Source organism: Cupressus sempervirens, chromosome 6, assembly GCF_028749045.1.
Source record: "Cupressus sempervirens isolate cs-2001-9-10 chromosome 6, ASM2874904v1, whole genome shotgun sequence".
Lineage (NCBI taxonomy): Eukaryota > Viridiplantae > Streptophyta > Pinopsida > Cupressales > Cupressaceae > Cupressus > Cupressus sempervirens.
The window spans coordinates 134,348,492-134,369,970 of NC_143123.1; the positions used below are offsets into that span (position 1 = coordinate 134,348,492).

A 21,479-nucleotide genomic window follows, 5' to 3' on the forward strand; every position below is an offset into this window, starting at 1 on the left:
AAGATGTCTTGTAGGTATTTTCCTCCTTAATCTCAATTGACGATAACCTGATCATAGATCTATCTTGGAGAAGATTGTTGCCACTCTTATTTGGGTGAACAAGTCATCAATCCTTGGTAACGGATACTTATTCCTCATAGTGACCTTATCTAACATCTTGTAATCAATACAAAGGCAAAAGGTTCCATTTTTCTTACAAATATTACTAGTACACTTGAATGAAAAACACTTGGTTTGATAAATTCTTTGGAAAGTAGTTCTTGCAGTTTAACCTTGAGTTCCATTAGGTCGACGGTGGACATCCTATAGGGGGCCTTCGGAATGGGTTTAGTTCCAGGCATTAGGTGAATTGAGAAGTCAAAACATTTGCTTGGGGGGTTATCGAAGTGATTCCTTTGAAAATACATCTTGAAAATCTTGTAGGAAAGGATATTTCTTCACAAACTAACTTGTCATAACATGATCTTTTGACATTTGAGTAGTTGTCCCATAAAGCGTCTTGTCATCACGGTAAACTATCTCTCCTAACCATCTAGCCTCTCACTTGTTGACTACAAATTTTGACATACGTTTCTCCTGCTTCTATTAAGATGCATAGCTGAAATCTATTGGAATAGTATTCCTCAACACATTGTTTGAATAAAGGCTTGGTTTCTCCTATCATTTAAGCATACCACTTGCTTGGCGATACAATCTATTGTTGGTCGATATCTCAATAACTAGTTCATCTGAGGAGAGCTACATATTAGTTGACTTTGGGAGGAAACTTAGGAAGTTCAACTTTGGCTTGAAACAAACATTGCTTTTGATTAGTTGGCAAACTCAAATGACCAAGAATTTTCTTCAATTCCATCATTCTTAGGAAATTTATTTAATAATATAAGAAACAGAAAACATCTTGTCGCTTTAGTATCAACAAGAATGGAAATGAAGTTGCCATAAATAGTATTTGTAGTTTCTATAGGAGTGATCTGAAGGTTGGCTTGTCTGTTATCTATTGCAATGTGAATTCTATGTTGAAAGACCGTCTTCTGTGGGGGTAGAGGATTCCTCTAGGATTGGTTTCCAAACATCTTCCATGACACTAATTTGCATAGTGATCGTTAGCACATGTAAAACATCCTCTTGTTGGTCACTTCTTCTTAGGGTTTTTGGGAGTCCCATTACCTTCCTTGTAGTAATCATTTCGTCGTTGTTTTTCTTGAAGTTTGAGTTATACCCTTTGAATCTTTTGCTTTTGAAGGTCTAAGTATTTTGCTTACACTTGAGTTTCTTCTTACCTCGATATTTGGCAACATCATCATCTTTGGCTTTATGCTCCCAACATACAGCTCTTTCGTAAGCTTCATTGGTAGTGCAAGGTTATAAACACATCTACAACTCCTCTGATGTGATAGTTGAGCCCCATAATAAATTTGCACAAAATTCTTCATATGCATGGTATTGAGGGACATACTTTAGGAATCTAGTGAATTTCTTCTTTGTCTTCAATCTTGAAACTCTTGAAACTTTGTTTTTGTCCAAAAATTCTTAAGAAATTACTGCCATGTGACCTTGGCTATTTTCAGCTTGAGTTCTATTCTTTTGTTTTCCCACCATGTGGTTGCTTCTCCAACCAGTTGGAAAGCTCCCCATGTGGCCTTAAATTTTTGAAAGTAGTGGTAGATTTTGTAGTGTTCCCACCTTCCTCTGGGGTTAGAATAAGACAATAGGGTAATGGTATTTGGGCTCCTGTACGGGTTTGAAGGATGGCATCGGAGAATGATGGCTCAGATAAGTCCGTACAGAGGTTACAAGAAGCCGTACAATAGTCAAACCAAGCTGTATGGAAGATGTCTGCCCGTATGCTCGACAAGACAATCCATACGGAGATGGGAAGAGTCTATTGAGTGTACGGTGCAAACCACTAGTACCGTACAAGATAGTTTGGAGGGAAGTATGGTGGACCCCTCATGTATGGCTGTACGAATGTTATAAAAGGCCGTACGGTGATTTCAATAGGCCATACAAAAGATACAAATGGAGGATTAGAATGAGTGGCCGTACGTTGTAATGGTGGCGACTATGGAGGCCACAAAGAGCTGTACAAAAGGCAGTATGTGAGCGACAGATGGGTTACAAAAGGGAACGACACAGATCTGCAACTTAATTATTAATTCCAAATATAACAAGAATGGAGAATTGAGCACAAGTAACTTCAATTACTATTTGCCGAAAGATATTGCTCCAATTTGCTTGATCCAAGCGAAGTAATACATGCAACAACGGAATAGGGTGAGGGTTGAATCCCACCGAAACCGCGTGAGCCAAATGGGGAAGATCTTTCACTTCTGAAATGACGAATGATCTAGAACTTCAACAGGAATTCGCAGTACATAAAAAAAAATCCAAAACGTACCGACTACAACTGACTACAACCGACAAGCCGTGCTTAAATACCCGTTGGGAATATTTCCAAGGGTGTACAAAGATAGCTGATGCCGACACAAATTACGGAAACAAAAAATAAAAATGGGTCCAAGATATATTAAATCAATCAGCCCGCTACAAAAGTTTGATTTATTATTTATTTTATAATGGGAACATTACAAATTTCAAAGTATTTTTCTATCTTAGTAAGCCATTCTCTGTCGACAGTAAAAAGTGTATCAGGATGCATTCTGTCAGTATCAGGATGTATGTCATCGGTATCGGCCGACAGGGTGTGTATCGGGATGTATGTTGTCGGTATTGGGAAGGTTCTTGTGTATCGAGATGTGTGTTTCGAGAAGGTTCTAACTATGTAGCCGGCATGTTGTATGTAGCTGATGGACACCTTCGGGAAGGTTCCTTGGGATGTATATATACCCCCTCCAGGTAATCATTGTAATCATCTTATCAAGCATAATGTAATGTTTTGGCATATGCAAATAAAGGAAGAAGTTTTGCTATTTCCATCTATTGTTTGTGCGCATTGATTTCTTTACCTAGCACGGTAAATATTTGGCGCTGTTGCTCGATGGACCTGGTACGCAGGTAGACGGATGAAGAGTAATGTCTAATCAGTTGAACAAGAATAAGAATAAGTTGAAAGGAAAGGACGAAATAAGTGCCGCACAGGAAAATTTAATTTTGGCACAACAGGCTGAATGCAAATGGAGATTTCAGCAAGTTACCAACGGACATAGAAGCACTGAAAAATTGTTGGAAGAGACTTGACAACAACTTGATTTGGTGGAAGAAGCTAGGGAGGAGTTTTTAAACTTGCAAACGCCACAAGAAGAGAATCCAGATGGAAGGGGATCGACTTGCACGGCTCGGAGTGCCGAGGGAGCACGAGTGTGGAGTGAACTCTTCGTCTGAGATATACTTCCAGAACGGATAGCTTCGGTTGACGAAAACCCTTCTTCACCAAAGAGTGCAGGTGTTGGAAACAGTGCGGGTGTGAACAACGCGGTTGTGCAAAACAACGCAGGTGTACAAAATAGCGCAGGTACACAACAAAACCCACCACATCTAGTAATAATGGCAGGACCAAAAGAAAAGTTGCCTAAATTTGATGGTGAAGGAACCGTCGATCCGATTCGACATTATAAAACATGTGAAACGATCTGGAGGGTGAATGGCATAACAGATACAAATGAATGGGTCCGACAGTTTCCGGCCACCCAACGGGGTGTTGCGATTGATTGGTTTACTGATATAGATCCACAAAAGTTAAACAATTGGGATAACAATAAAAAGGAGTTTATCGTAGAATTTCAACTTTTGCATGACGATAATGAAATCGTAGCTGAGATATTCAATACTAAGCAGGGGAAGAATGAAACAGTCCGAGTCTTCGCCAGGAAGTTAAAGGACTTGATCAATAAAATTGAGAATAAGCTAGCTGATGGGCTATAGAAAAGATGGTTCATTGAAGGCCTTCACTCGAAGCTGCGAAAGAAGATGAAGATCGTGCCACCATCGGCATACATTGAAGCGTACAATTGGGCAATGAACCTAGAAAGTGAACAGAAGACCAAAAAGAAGAAGAAGAATAGTTCATCTGATTCGGATGACGACACCTTCTGGAGAAAATAGCAGTGATGATGAAGGCAGCAGCAAGAAGGTCCGCGCCCTCCAAAAGGACATGATTCGGATGATGGAGTTCAATAAAATGCACAAAGAGACTAAGGGCAATGAGCTATGGTGCACGGAGTGCAAGAAAGAAGGCCATATGAAAGGATCTTGGCCGAAATTTCAATTTTGTGACCGAAAGATCAATTTTGTGAAATTTGCCAAATTATGGGACATTCGATAAAGGAATGCCCTTTTAACCTGAAAACAAGAGCACCACAACAAGTGATCTTGACACAGGAGGCATCTACATCAGTAGGGAGCGGGAACACTAGTATGGAGGGTGCCACGTCGGGAGGATACAGAAATAATCGGTGCGGTCAAAACAACAGTGGCAACAACAATACTGGCGGGAGGAGTCGAATTCAGTGCGATGCGAACAACCGGCCGATAGTTCAATGCTGCACATGCAATTTGTGGGGCCACTTTGCCCGAGAATGCACAACTGTGAACACACTGAAATTGTTTTGCAGATGGTCTGGACCCGACGATCATGAAGATACTAAGTGCTTGAAGTTGGGAGTAAACTTGATCACCGTCAAAACAGATGAAGAAGAGGTTCTGACCATCACTCGGAAGCAGGCGAAACTATACCCCGACCCGACGGAGAAAAAGAAGAGACTGGAGGAAGCACGGGTAGAGATTTAGAAAGCAACGCAGGTGCATACGGCCAACCTAAAGGACATGACTGGTACCTTCACACAGAACTGTGCAGAACAGAACATCATACGACAAATATTGCAAACCGAGGTACCCGTCAAGGTAAAGGATCTGTTGCTCACTATGTGTCAACTCCGTATGACACTCGCGAATATAGCTCCAATTGCTAAGCAACTAGCAGAACAAGGAAGGGAAAAAGAAGGTGGCGCAAGTGCAAAAGATCCGATGCTGTTAGCTCTCTCATCCAGAAGCCATTCGACAGTTGTCGAAATAGGCATTCTCGGGACTGTGCTGACGAACACGATTGTGGACGGAGGGTCCGGTGTCAATGTGCTACTAGAAGATACCTGGAAAAGGTTGGGACAACTAACATTGTGGCCGCCTACATTCCAACTGCTAACGGTCTATCAACATGGAATCAAGCCATTGGGAGTCCTGACAGCACAATCAGTGACGATTGGAACATAGCCGTTCCTGCTCGACTTTGTCGTCATTCCATTGAAGAGGAGAGGGTACGACACTATTTTGGGCCGTGGATGGCTAGTGCAAGTAAGGGTTAAGCACAACTGGAAGAAGAATACTCTTTCAATGGAGCGTGGAGGCAGAAGATTCATAATTGACTTGCACACACAAATGGTAGGTGAGGAGGCAGCATCATCATACTCAGAAGGTGAAAGCGAGAATGATTACAAGGGGAAGAAGAGAATGTAACATGATAAAGAGGGAGTATTGAGACTGGAAGGAGGGTCAAGTGAGAACGATCTAGACTCGTTGAACGACCTTTTTCAGTGGTAGATGGAGGATTACAAGCTCTTTCTGAGCTGTAATATGTTAAGGGTCGACTAGGTAAGAAAGAAGAGGAAAAATGAATGTTCGAAGGAATACAGAGAAGTGGAAGAAGGAAAGGCGGTTACAGCTGAAGTTGAGGGGAAGAACATATAGTACGAAACCAGAAAAAGGAAAGATCTCACTGTACGACTGCACAGAAAGAAAATGTTACATCGAACCACGAATATAACAGAAAGGTGCCGGCAGCACAGAAGACACATCATACAGTTTGTACAGGAAACAAAGAGGAAGGGTTTAATAAAAGTTGTAGTAGTATGAAGTGGAGGTGTTATTGACAGCAAGAAGGGGCAGACGACAGAGTCCATGGTACTGAGCTTTGGAAACAAACTGGGCGATACGGAAAACTGGAGGAAGAGATCGTGTACCTTAAATAAACTGGATGAGCGACGACTGCAGGCACAATGGGCCACGAAAGTTACACAAAACAGGCGGAAGAGATGGCAAAAGAAGTTGAAGTATGATAGATGGAATGAGATCAAACCAGGCAAGTTTCAAGTGAAATGGATCAGCGTGCCGTACTAGATTAGGGAAGTGGGTGATAACGGAGCAATGAAATTATGGACACTAGATGGAAAGGACGTGGCCGACACAGTGCATAGGTCGAAGATTAATGTCTGCCATGAAAGAAGTAACGCACCTTCGTGGACGAACAACTGAGAAAAGAACGACTGTAAATACTATACATATGTAAGATAAGTAAGGACAGAGTTAATCGAAAAGAAAGGGGGTCACCGTACGGCTTTTAAGCTCATTCACTATATGGCCTTCCAAGTACATGGTGGATTTTAAAACTGGCAAGCATCATACAAAAATTTGAATGAGGGAGGTAGCATACGTATTTGAAATTTTGCAGATTTATGGATTCCCTTGCTTGACGTACAGACTTTCCAGTCTACTGTACGGATTTTCTAAGTTGTATGGATTTTGCAATTTGCTGTATGGATTTTCAAGCTAACTATTTGCTCCGTATGGATTTTGAAAGGTGCGTCTTCTAGCTGGCACTGTACGACAACGTGTGGTGTCTTGAAGGACACCATACGGTGAACTTGATGTACGGATTGATTGATATAGCTTGGTGTATGGATTTTCCCCTCTAAGTGGTGTACGGACTCTAAAGGCTAATTGGACACCATACGGATTTTGAAGAATTAGTTGCCTACTTGCTACCTTACGGCTTTGTTTCAGTACGGATTCAAAGGTTAAAGTTTTATGTTGTTGTTGTACGGATTTGAAAGTTAAACCCTCTGTGGGCACCCTACGGCTTGCTTCGAAAACATCTGAGACATTCCGTATGCCAGTAAGGAAACTTAGAGGCCGTACACTCAAGAAGAACAATGGAAGTTTGATTGTCCAGAAATGCATAAGACCACCGTACGACAATTAAAGAAGGAAACCGTACGTATGCCCTGCAAACATGTTGTGGCCACTGCACGGCTAGCAGAGGGGAAGTTTATGATTTATTTTGGCAAACCACAGCTACAGTACCACCGTACGGGCATGCACAGGCAGCAATCGTCGTCTTGGGAGAGCTATTTTGTGTTGGGTTTTGGGTTTTGTAGACATGTCCTCTGAAGGAAGCAGTCAGAAAAAAAAGAGGCTTTCTAAAAAAAAAAAAAAAATAAAATTGTTGACAAATCAAGAATGCTTAGAATGAGTAATGGATGATGCCATAGGGAAGGGGAAGCACCAGCAGTTGCGAGAAAGAGTGTGGGATCAGAAGAAAATCACAAAAATAGTGTGTTCCATGCAGTTTTGTGTGGGTTCTGGAGTGCTAATTTGGTCTTGGGCGCTGCCCCTCGACTCCGTTGACCAGTTGATGAGACCAGGAGCTACTGTAGGCATAGTGTGCCAGAGGTGGAGAGATCACAAAGCGAAGCAAGTGCCTGGTAGAGTTGGTGATTACATGCTTACTGTTGGGTGGATATTTTGCAACCGACAGTTTTGGGTAAAAATTCAGTCGCAAAATAGGATGACCAGCCACAGCGTGTGAGACAGAGTCTCTCCTAGCTTAAAGGGAAGGCTCCCCCTTCTCACCGTTCCTTGGATCAACTCAAGGTAAGTAAGAAATTGAGAGATTTATAAACTGGGTGTTACTATTATCCTTTCTTCTTAACTTTCAAGAAAGGATCCATTTATTCGTAAGGTGAATAATGGGCAAGGTGAATCTCTAATTACACTTCTATTACGAGCTGGAAATAGTGATACCGATAAATCTTCACTAACTCAAAGGCTAGCAAAAACATACCGGTTTGGCTCTAAGTCTGGTCGTACTTCTATATGGTAAAAGTTTTACAATTAGGTTACAAAGACTCCTAAAAGTAAGAACAATCTAACTATTTTGCGAATTAAGATGAAAATACAAGCCACAGTCAAAGCTTCTAGCTATGGATTTTCACAATTGTTCCTTGTCAAAGCTCAAGCTTCAATTGTTTCTTAACTCTCTATGCTCTTTTAGTGAACACACAATAATAACATGAATCAAGACAATAGGCACAAATTATAGTCAAAGCTTAACCAATTGCATAATCTCATTTATGAGGATAGTTGCTTAACCAACTGCTTGTGTTGTTCAACATTATTTGAATTTGTTGGGAAAGCCTTAGGTCACTTTGATGGGTATGTTAGAGTTGTGAGTCCTAAGGCTTGATTGAGACTCTTGGTCATCATACATGGACTTGGGTGGTCTGTCTGCCCTTGCCTTCCAAGTTAAGAGTTCAAACTTGAGTGTTAGACATCATCTTAAGAAGTTGATCCAACTTTGTTGTAGGCTTGTTGACATCTTCATTTTCCTTAAGAGGGTTTGTTGAGTTTTACATTGTTTTCAACTTTTAGATCACTTGCTTTTAACAAGAAGATTTTTTGATTAATTACTTATTAGTAATTCATTATTCCATTCATTACGAGTAAAAGGCAAGGATAGATATAGATAGAGACAACGACATTCTTTTATTGTTTTCAACATATGTTGATGACATCAATTTTTTTCTCCTTAGTTACAAAATTGTTCAAGAAGTGCTTGTTTCAAGAGTCACTATAATTGGTGATAGGCTCCTCTTGATCATCAAAGTCGGAACTTGGGGTTGGCACTCTACAATTTGAGGGCTTGTTAGAGCCCACACGCTCAACTAGACATTCCTTAGTGTTAGTATTTTCTATTGGTTTCTCAAAGTCTTCCTTGTCCGAAGACAACCATCTACGCCTTTACTTGTGGAAATGACAAATATAATGTGCTAAGATCTCATGGTCTCCCAAGGGTGCTACTCCAAAGAGATCATAAATGGTGTGAGCCATCCATAGTTGCCCTATAGTAGGGGCTTGAACTCTCTGATGAGGTGTTCGTCGGATCCAGATCTTGCGAATCATTGACTGTGTTTCTTAGTTTACTACGCATGAAGGGAATGACCTTCAAGGACCAATTTGAAACCTAGTTGTCTTACTAGGATTCTCCTGCATGAGACACCTAGGGTTGATAAGAAAGTGAGTGTCACTTTGATGCCTAAGAAGAATCAAAGTAATCCAACTCAACTTGAGAAATCCATGAAGGATCTTTGGTAGGTCTGTCCTTCCACTTGATCAGACACTATACTTAAAACCTCTTGTACTCCTTCCAACTCTATTGTTCAATTTTTTTTTGTCTTGTCCAATTACTTGTTAGGATATTTTTGTTTCACTTTTGAATCATACTCCAAAGACACATCATCTTCATGATGTTCATACAAATCTGCAATATTGAATATAGGTGAAATATGCATATCCTTAGGCAACTCCACTGCATAAGCATTTTCTAAATCAAACTTTTTCAAGATTTTACAATGTCCAAACTTCCTCATCTTCAACTTGTTATAAGTCCCAACCGGAAATCTTCCTTTCTTCAAATGAACCATAACTTCATCTCTTATTGAGAAATCCTTATGTCTCCTAGTCCCATCAGCCTTTTTCTTGTACGTTTGATTCATACTTCGAAATGATGCTTAACTTTCTCATTTAATGATTTCATAAAATTCACAAATTCCTTTGCTTCAACACTTTTTTTTGTCGTCCTGCTTAAGATCCCTTAACTCCCGAACTCCCTTAAGGCTCATGCCAACAACTACTTTAAATGGTGTCTTTCCTGTGCTCCTATTCACCAGAATGCTTGTTCTAAAACCAAATTCCTATTACGAGGTTTATCTCCAGCCAAGCTCCTTAACAAATATCCTAAGCTCCTATTCACTACCTTTGTTTGTCAATCAGTTTGTGGATGAAAAGTAGAACTAAACTTCAAATCAGTATTTATCTTTCTAGAAAGGGTCCTCTAGGAATACCCTACAAGCTTGCTATCCTTGTCTGAAATTATGTAATGTCCCCACTATTAGGGTTATCTTTGGGACAAGTAATACTTGCAAAATAAATGCTAGATTTATAATAACAACAGAATTAACTATATAATTTTACCCTCTAATTAAACCCCAAACTTAATGACATCTCCAGATCAGGCTTCCTAAACCTTAGCTATTCCACCGTCTTCTCATGGAGCGCTCCCATTAAGAGTCTTCTTAGATGGGACATCCTTTGTCCAAAGCCAATCACATATCCATATGTTGACATGATTAGAATATTCTGGCATATAGAGGTTGTCTATTAATCCTTGTCATGCTTGTCAAATGGAGACCTTAATGCCTCACATACTCCATGATAGAGATTCCCTTAATCTCCATGGTGTCAGCCTAATAGACTGACACAATATTATCCAAGATCCTATGTTCGTCACATAAGGAACTATATTGATTATCATCATAAAATATATTCACATTATTCAATAAATAAAAATCATATTATACCTAAAAGTGTATAAAATATAAAATCAACATCACATTACATACAAATGATCATCTATATATTATTTCTTAAAAATTTCGGAATGCTCTATATGTGTAAATTTACTCATATATCTCTAAATGAATTAAATATATATATAACACCATGATATATTCATTTAAAAAATTAAAAAAAGACTTAAATATATAAGATACATTAGTTACCTTTTATGTTTGTCTTCCTTATGTTATTGCTGCAATTTATGTTTGACCCCTTTCTTTGTATCTTCGATGGTTCCCTTATAATTCTGATTTAGAAGTCCCAAATGAATATGATTATAAGTCTCTTTCCTTATGACCTTTAATCCCTCTATTCCCTTAACCTTCCATTGACATTTGCTAAGTCTTGTTTTCTTTTTAATGTATATCTTCTTTATTAATAAATGTGACTAATCTTCTATTTCAGATCTGATCTTATATTAGTTCTTGGGTTATTGAATAGAATGCCATTTATACATGTTTTGGGTAATATAATCTCACCCTACCTTGGGTTTATTACCAATGTTGAATAACAATTCCCATTGACTGATTTTATGGTGCCCACGTTGGATATTATTGCAAGGTAAAGTGAATGGTTTAATAAATCATTTTCCATGTGTCAAAACTTACTCTGTGATCATCCTTTAGTATACTTTTCTTATTTTATATTTTTGTTCAATGCTTTTCTTTTCCTTGGGTTTGTTTCTTATCCTTATCCTTATATCATGTCCTATTTAAACCTATTTCTTTAACACTCTATTTGCTAGCGGTGGGTCCCTAGATACATAAGTAATTAAATATATGTTCCAAAATGTGTTTTCCATTTGGCGAGAAGTTTATGATTTCTTTTATATTTTTCGGTGATGCTAGTTATCCCTTTTGGTATCTTGTCTATTTGGTATTCATAATACCCGTAGTCCCCTTTTGATGGGATGTGTCCTCTTGACATGTCCAATCATATCTTGTTTGTCATCGGTCCAATCTGTTTAGGAATTATTATATTACATAAGGGATATTAATATTTTTTGGATTAGTCTAGCGGATAATTCTTATATTGTTATTAAAGCTATAACGTATTCATTATTATTTATATTTGGCTTTCCCATATGAATACTTATTTATTTAATTGTTTAATAATTATTTTATCTAATAATCATTTAATCCTCTCTTAATATCATTTTAATCAAACATATAATTAATTTACCAAGTGCATATTATATCTTGATATTAGATTTCATTACTGAGGGGGATATTACAAATTATATGCCTCGGCAGTCCATGCAATCTTACAATCTCCTTAAAGAATAAGCCAGCTACATGTACTGCATCTGATGTCTTCTTACAAGGAATCAAATGTGACATTTTAGAAAACCTATTCACCATCACAAATATAGAATCATCACCTGTTTGTGTCTTTGGTAATCCCAAAACAAAATCCATGCTAATATACTCTCAAGGTCTACTAGGTACATACAATGATGTATTTAAACTCATATTCTCACTACTACCCTTAGCAACTTGACAAATTCTACAACTTCAAATTTTTTTCTTGACATCCTTATAAATTTGTGGCAAAATTAACTCTCACTTACCGAACTTATTGTGCAAGTCCTCTACTATGTTTCTCCTAATCAGGTTATCCCTCATTAATCATCTAGGTACATATAACTAAACTCCTTTGAACAACATACCATCGTTAATGAAATAAACTAACCACTTGCTTCCATCAACTATTTCAGGTTCCTTACAAGCTTTCCATGCTTTTGCAAAATGAGGTTCTATTTCATACAAAGTCTTCAATTCATCAAATTCAAGTACTTCTTTCCTCATCTATGTGAACAAATTCCTTCTTCTACTCAAGGCATCAATGACTTTAGTTGACTGTCCCCTCCTATGCTTCAAGACAGAAGTATAACTCTTCAAGAACTCAACCCATCTCATGTGCCTTTGGTTTAATTTTCCTTTACACAAATACTGCAATGCTCTATGATCAGTATACAATACTACTCCTCAGGCAACATGAAATGTATCCTCATCTTCAAAGCTTGAACTATGGCATATAACTCTTGATCATAGACCAAATATATTCTCTTGGCATCATTCAATATTTCACTGTAAAAAGAAACAGGTCTATCTGCTTAACACAACTCCAATTGCATTCCTACTTGTATGACAATCCACTTGAAATACTGTAATACCTTTTTGAAATCCGGTAAAGCCAATACTGGTTATTCAAAAGCTTTCTGCTTCAATAACCCATGACTCTAGTCTGCTCCATGTGTTCTTCTTGCTATTTATGATCAAGGAGAAATTGAGTAGCATGTAATAACAACCAGCTCAAAGCCATAGCAACAGTTGCAGCAAAAGACAAATCAAATGATGCTCAACACCAAAAATCCCCACACATGCTGCTTTTCCCAAAAAATTGCAAGCGAGAAAGAATGAGCTTGCTTAGGCGACCCCTAGCTTCTTAGCTTGGGCGTGGCAAGGGTATCTCCTTGTCGATATGGCAAGAGGGAGTTAGTCTTGGCGACCCTGAGAAGAGCTCCCCCGATGAAAGACATAGACAAAGCATAGCATTTGGTTGCTATTTGTTTCGGAAATAATTTCATGAGAATGCAACATGGAAACAATAATAATAATAATATCTTTATATGTTAATGTGTGTGTATGAGATTACATTAACAAAAATGTAATATTGCCAAATGCAGAAGACAAGGTAAAATGAAATACTATATATATATATATATATATATATATATTTCCAAAGGAATAAACAAATAAATACTCGTGCACTTTTACGCTGATGATACTCTTCTCTAATCGTGGGATGGTTCTCCTCTTGCATCCACTTACATCGAAGGATTAGATACCCATGTCATTGTAAATATTCTCATGCTATTAGAGTAACATAAATATACACTAATAATTCATTTCCAATTTTCCACATAAGAAAATACAATCCCTTCTGATATTATTTTCATTATTAGAATAAAATATACATTTCTATTGTCATTAGTAAATCAACATAACCAAAATTAACTGAAATCCATTAAATTGCCATTGTCACGCTTCATAGGAAATAGTGATTACGGTAATAAAATAAAAATGTTCACAAGGAAGGGATGTAACAATACCACTTTACTTGACTCAATTCATCTACTTTTTTGTCTATTTTTCCCTGTTTTGTTGAACTCTATTTTGAGTTTCTTTCTTCTTTTCAACCATACAGCTTTGAAAGTATGGCTTTTTCTTCCACACCCAAACCTTATAAGCAGGGTCGTATTTGTCCTTCATCGACCACGGGAAGCTGATAGAATTTTAGGTGTTCATAAATAAGAAATTGGTATATCTTCATAAAAGGAGGTAGATCAAGTTCTATTGCATTTTCATCTATGGCCTTCCAATAGATTTTGCTACTTATTGCTGGATTAGAGGCAAAACACATAATTTTACAAGTGAGCCACTGTTTTAGCGACACCTGAAACGACATACTGCTTTGGTGGTATGCACCTTCCTCATTGGTAGTTTTGTGCTTTATGCATGCATAATTTTCCATACTTATAGAGTATCCAATTTTGAAGATAAAATTTTTCTTCACTTTTGACAATATGAAATATTTCATGTATTTTTCCAAAGTCTTTATGATGTGCATTTTTTTTTTTTTCAATGTAAGCCCCTTTTGTTAAAAAGGCTTCAAGTTAGTTACCATTACCATAGGTAAAATGGGTAGCCTAGACAACATATTTGTCACAATATTGGTGACTGCTTTTATACATTTAACTATCAAATGAAATTGTTGTAGAAATCCCATCCATTTATAATCCCTTGTAATATGTTATTTTCTTTTAAGTATTAATGGGACTATATATACGATAAGATAACTTATTAATGTGCAACAAAAGACCAACAAGAAGGTCCAAGGGACTGTAAAAACACAGCAAAGAGAAAGCCTACATAAAGAGCACCAAAGGGTGTTTGGGGAAAGAATATAGAACAACAAAAGCAAGAGCTCGCAAACCGAAAAGAAACTGAACCACCCCACTAGCTGCCTCGAGCAACTTAGATACGTTAAGATAAGTATTAATGTCCAACAAGAGACCACAATCGGGCCTAAGGGACCGAAAGTACAAATTGGGGCCAGAAGGCAGCAGGACCACCAAATGGTGTCCGAGAAAAAGGAAACAAACAGAAATCCAGAACAGAAGGCTAGACCTTAGGGCAGGAAGAAAACTCAGGCTGTTGCTGAAGACCTCTAGAAGAAGGGGAGAAGGGCCATAGCTGCATGGAGGATATGTGAGGACGCACAATGCTGAGGGGCTCAGGCGGGGGACATGAGGCCGCTTGGCCCCTTGCGCAGGAGGGACTGCCATGAAGAATGAGGTGACGAGTTGATCTAGGTGTGGTCTTGTGGGGAAACACTGATTTAAAGAGTGGTCTCAAAGCCTCAAGGCCTTCTGAAGATAGAGAGCAAGGCACCTCTAGACAAGCAATAGAACCTCCCTTTGATCTTACAGTAGATGGGGCAGAGGAAAATGAAGCAAGCCGCTGTCTCAACCACCTCCATATCACAAAGCTGGCAGATCCAGTCATCCCTAGGTAAATGATGGTCGGATTGAATGTGGAGCTTGTGAAATGAATTTAGTTGTGTACAATATATATGGCAGTCACTTGACAATCCAGCTAGAACCGAACATTGCCATGCACTGATTCCACAGTTCCACTTTCTTACCACTTGCTTATTTAGAGACGAAACTAACTGAAGTCCACATATACATCAAGGTCACGTGTTAATTGAAAAATATATTATAATGGAAGTTTTTGAAGAATTTCTATGCAACAAGTTTAGGTACACAGTAAGGACGACATGTATGTCAAAGGATTCTTTCAAGATCATGTAAATCAGGAGTTAATTTATTTAAATGTTAGATCCACCCATTGTGGCATTGCATAAATATTTATGCTGCACCCTAATGCATTGCAGGACTTTTGAGCAGTATCAAAATTAGATCTATCAAAATTATCATTTGGAACTTGCTGGAAAGGTTTCTTTGTAACAAATAACCTGTTACATTGGATATTGTCTTTTTCTCTGGAGAAATTGCGGAAAAACTAAATTGTTTGTAAATATTTGATCACTCTCTTGCTCTTTTGAGTCATTTCAAATCTATGTAGTTTCTCATTTGTAAATGTGATATTTGATATCAACCTTTGGGTTGCAATAAGGCATGTTGTTTTAGAATTGGGAAAGAAAATTGTTGTTCAAGGATGGTATGTAATGCCTCTTTATTTATCTGCTTGCTTGTGGCTTATTGTTACACTAGTTGAGCTTGATATCTAGCTTCAGAATTGAATAATTCATTGATATATTGCAGGTCTTTACGATATCTTTGGTCTCATTCAATTACAAATTTAAACTTGGTGGAACCTTCCAAAGCAATGTCGTATGTCAACAGGAATCTGTTGCGAGGTATCATTTGCTTAAGTTGATATTTTCATATTCCATGGCTTAAGCTATAAGCTGCCCTTTTGTTTTGTTGTACCATTTTTAATAGCCAATCCATATTCATTTTCGATAGCTCTATCATCATTGACATTCTCTAGAAATTTGCTTTTGTTGATCTTTGTTATAAAACTAGTATGTGCTAATTACTGGGCACTTGATAATGTGGATTGTCTTTACATAATTCTATTGTGGAACCAGGAACATTGATGACAGGAAACTTCTTTGAAATTGGCTAGATTTTCCCGAACAAAGATGAAATACTGTAATACATCATATCTTCTGAGCATTCACTTGATATTTTGATGTGTTTTGGATATACTTTGAGGCAGAAGAGGTAGTGAAACTCTGGTGAAGGGAACTTCAAGCATATAGGAAAATACTAGTGCCTTTATTTAATTGGACTGTATCTAGGGCTCTCTTTAGCATTGCTTGTTCTCAATTTGTTTCTCTTTTGGATTGTTTATTTTCACCCGGATCTTCCTCTGAAACTTTGTTTCTTTATAAATTTGTTAATTTCAATAGTGTACAGAATAGGCAGTGAAACTTGGTTACGAAGACTGGAACAGGGACTCTGCTTTGCATTGCTTGTTCCGACTTTGTTTCATTTAAAGACTGTTTACTTTTTCCTGGGTCTTGTTCTGAAATTTGGTTTCTGTATAAATTTGTTAATTCCCATAGGGTCGTCAATTGTTTCCAGTTAATCACGCATTACATGGTTATTGTTCCTTGGTTTTTGATGAAAATTGCTTCTTTTTGTACCCGAAGTTATTAATTCAGGCAGATATCTTTCCCAAAGTAGTTTTTTTTCAATGTCAATTCTGTATGGTCTAGGTGCCAAATTTGTCACAACCAAAATAAAATTGTGTATCGGTCACAATTCTTCAAATTTTTCTTTGTCAAATTTTTATGAGACTTAGGCCCAAAGAATTTGTCATTTTCAAATTTTAATGGCCTTGGAAGGTCAAGACTGAAGGATATATGAGAGTTAAACATTTGCCACTAGAACATTGTCCTACCTTTTCATGTCCATTATTATCTCCACAGCGGCAAAAATCTTCTGGGGAAAAAATTGGCAAACTAAAAGTATAAGATTTTCTTTTAAAGATCTGAAATATTCATGGAAAAAATTGAATTATCAGAACACAGAAAAAGGAAAAACATACTAATTTTTTACTTTATAGGCATTTTAATAGCTCAAAGATATAGAGAGAATTTGCAAATGATAGTAGGGATCTATGGTGGCAGCACCTAGCATGGTCAAGGGGCAATGCTCTTCATAGGATCTTGGGGATTATGCCCCTAGCGGTGTCAAGGGGCAGTGTCCATTGCAAGGTCCGGGAGCAGAAACCCTAGCATTCTACCTATTGGGATATAGGGCATGATCAAGACGTGGAGCCCTTGCCACCAATCCCGAATTAAAGCCTTTGAAACCACACAAACCCTTTATGGGTTGCGCTATTTTTCATAATTTGACTCCCTTTAACCAAGCTACAAGACTCTTTCAGACCTTTCAAAAATGCTTTCAATTAGAATACTAGAAATATAGAAGTACTAAAACCCTATCACAATCCACAAACAAAACATTCAGAATTGATGTAACCCTCAATAAATATAAATCTAACCACTATGCTCTACACCAAATTTCTCAATAAATATGATTAACTTGTCAAAGAAGGAAATGATGGAGGTGGACAGTTTAGCTCATAAAGACAATTTCAATTCAAATGCTGTATCAGCCTATGGTTTATAATTTGCTCCTCGACTATAGTTGACCTCTAAAATCCTTCAGGAAAATTATATATATTTTGATCAACAGTAAGATTCATAAGATTGACAACTATTTTGTGAAAAAACAAACAAAATTTCAGGCCTAGGCTATTTGCCTTTTTGTTTTAACATGGCACAAATATGAAGACTATAGAGGCTCAGAACATTTGTTTTCTCTCTTGAACAGACCCTAGTTAAAATCTTTTAATTTTTGTTCAAATAAGAAACATTAAGAACTCACTACACACCTATAGTTTCTTTGGCATTACCAAGCGTTGGGTAACTAATAGATGAGGGTGTTGAGGGTTTGTGTAGGGAAAATGTGTAGGACAATCGTTCCAGTAGGAGGTATCTTTATGTCTTTTCTTCTTTGAGCAATTCGCTGCAGTGTGCTTTGTCTGAAAGCACCTTCTATATCTGAACGAAATACCTTCATAATCTACAGATTGTATCCATTACCCTTGGACAGCTTTAAGGATAAATCAGCTGGGGGAGCATTCGAAAGATCCATCTGAACTAAGATGAGAGAAAATTTTGTATGGTAAAATTCTTGAGATCCCTCATCTAGCCCCAAAAATTTACCTGGAGAATTCCCAATAGGCTCAAAGTAGAGATCACAGCAAAATTGTGAAGGGAGATTCGAGAGTCTTACCCATACAAGAATTTTATCAGAGGATTCATTAGACGGGTAAAAAACAGGTGCCAGGGTTTTAGCAGCAGCATATACTTGTTCTCCCAAGTCCAATGCAATTCACGCACAATTTTCTTTTTATTGACTATCAAAGACCACCACAAACAAATTCTGAGCACCAGGAAAAATATGCACTTTCCCCTCTAAAACGGGGCTCTAGTTATCTGAAACCCATTTATGGAGGGCACCCAAACTTGGTCGAAAACCGTTAAATCTCCCAATCAAACCCCGTTGTTTGAATTTTTTACTTTTCTAGTAATTTCTTCTTTAGTGTCCTCATCTAAGAATGCCAACAACATGTCTTCATGGGGTTCAATCCACGCGGCTTCCATTTTATCCTTGCGATCTTTTCTGCATGGTATCACCAACATCATTCTCCACACCGACTGATGCAGGTGCATCATGCATGATCTTGCCATTTCTTCCCACAAATTTTGGTGTTTGATTATCAGATGAATCCATTTAGGTGTTTTATGCATGTGTGAGTCATTTCATAATAAGTTGTAATCATTTGGTATGTTTTTGCATCAATTGCGCATTGTTTGCTCATTGGTCAACTGGAGTCAACGTTGGTCAACGAGCAATCAAAGTTGAATGTTGGGCTAGTGAGGGAGTAAAGTTGATATTGGCATGTTTTTGGGCCAATTGGATATGTTAGTAGGGGTCATATGTTAGTTTGGATGTAAGTTGTCTAAAAAGTTACAAAATTGCAAAAATACCACTTTTGCAATTTTGTTGAAGATGAAGTAATGGATTTTTGTTCATCTCCCATGATGATTTAAGGATGTGGCAAGACATTTTGCAATGTTAATGAAGCTGGGCAATATTTTTTGGTGTGAAATTTCTTGATTGTGATAACTAGTATGTAACCATTCCTTTGCAATTTTCAATTTGCTTTGAATAACTATATTTGGAAATGCATCGAGGATGAGGTACATGTTATTACATTCAATTGTTATACATTGATTGATTGTTATAGCTGGATTTGTGGGTTTTGACAAATTGTTTTTGTCAATGGCCTTGTTCTAGCCTGTACCTAGAGTTTCTATTAGAATGGCCTATTCCTCTTGATTCCACCATTGTAAATTTGTAATCTTTTGCAGAAAGAGGGGTAGGCATGTGTATTATAAGACCCCATTACCAATTTTCTTGCCACTTGCCAAGCCTTTGCAAAATGCAATCATTTTGAGGCTAGGTATGAACATGTGACTAGCCAGGTGAAACAACATATAGATGTAGTGGTATAATGGTGTGTAGAATGACATGGTTGGAGTTGAAAGGTTTGTTTGTTGTGTCCTCTAAGTGTGTGAGCAATTAATTCAATTGGTTTGCCAATAGAACCATGAATTTTGGTAAGCCCTAGTTGATTTGGCTTTAAACCCTCATTAATTGGGCAATTTGGGGCTTTTTGTTGTGAACTCCAGTTTAGAACATGCAATTTTGGAATCTCATAGAGCTTCCAAAGGGGTATCTAGTTATCAAATTAGTTTAGATGGTGTTTAGGAGAAAATTGAAGTTATTTGCAAAAAATTGAGATTGGAGGCCTAATTCTACTAGGTTTGTTTTAGGCCTATGAGCAACTTCATGTTGTGGGTACTGGAATACAAACTTGTAACCTTGGGAATAGTTGGAAACATGTTAGAAAAGATGTCTAATGCCTCTTTAATTCTCTTTGGATGCCTTGTAACCGTAGTTGTGGAAAGATCTCGGGGGGGTGCTCGTGAAGGTTGAAGGAAGATAGGGAGTCAAATTGAAGTTAGGTGAGTGTGGATGTGGGAGTAGGAACAAGGGGTTTGGAAGTGTTAGGTAGATTGGAGAGTCCATTACCTATTACCTTATGGTCTGGCCCATATTGTGAAGTGGCTTTGCCTTGGAACTCACCTAGACTAGTTTGGACTTTGCCCAAGTCCTAGTGCAACCTTACTTGCATCACCAACCACTTGAGAAAAGGAGACTTGTCTTCCAACATGATAGCTAGGCTCCTTAGGCACCTCACTTCTCTTGCAGTTGTATTGGACACTAGTCTGATGGTGAGGACATGGAAGTATAGCGCAACCCTTATTTCCTTGTAGATAGGCAATATCATGCAATAACCATTGCTTTAGGGGTTTTTTTAGGGCAAAAGTGCCTTGGAGCGCCCTACAACTAGGAAGCCTACCACCAGAACGCTTTTCACTTTTCTGCCTTAGAAATCCTTTGCCATAGGTTTTACGCCAAACCCCATCCCTTGCCTCTTTGCATAGGCCCAAATGACCATGTGCCTTAAGCCCATGACTATTGGAGCTATATCATCCTTGATCAAGAGAAATAGGGGGCACATTTTTAGAAGAAACCCTAGCATCTAGAAACTCGCAAAGCACCCATAATAGCTTTATTTTCTTCTAAGCATTAATTTTCAATATTCAATAAAATGACATAGCCATACCCATTTCAAAGGTGATGATCAAGGTTGTAGAAATTTTGGAGGATTACTCAAAGGTAATAGGGAAGTATGACACAAAAGGTTATATTCATTTGTTACTTGGTTGTCTTCTTGAGCTACTTGGTTGCATGTTTCAGCTGCTTGGTTGACTGTTTGAGTTACTTGGTTGCATGAACGAGCTGCTTGGTTGCGAGCTCGAGCTGTTGGATTGTTCTTTGAATGTGATACAATCTTTATTTTTAACATTGTCAGTTCATTTTTGAGTTTCCTAAAGTCCAGTTGAAATAATCATTGGAGATTTATATTTTAGTTTTTGTGGCTAATTGGAATAATCTTGAAAGAGAATTATATTGGGGCTCTTTATTATTAGCATGACATTTATCTATGTCAAGCGATTACAACAATACTATGGCGTAAGGTGTGTATGGTGGGTAATTTAAATATGCATTCAATGCATGTACTCCATGTTTATGGATGATATCATTATTTATAATTGGGAGTTTCTTATTTGAAACCAAGTTCACTTATTCTTTCATTCTATTAGTGGCATGACAACTTAAGATTTTGTAATGTCATTCTGGTTGGGCATTCAAACTTTAGCACATGACTAAGTGGTATATTTCATAAGTTGAGTGTTCTTGTTATTGTTGG

The 21,479-nt window shown here is 37.8% G+C and overlaps 1 protein-coding gene across 1 annotated transcript in view; it reads left to right on the top strand.

Annotated features, from left to right (window-relative positions):
* The window catches only part of LOC149551581 (copper ion binding / methyltransferase), a 284,272-nt gene that overhangs the window by 129,138 nt on the left and 133,655 nt on the right, over positions 1–21,479 (top strand). The window contains exon 4 of the mRNA XM_089787094.1: positions 15,818–15,912. Coding sequence (XP_089643220.1) covers positions 15,818–15,912 — 95 coding nt within the window. The remainder of the gene's footprint in view (positions 1–15,817; positions 15,913–21,479) is intronic.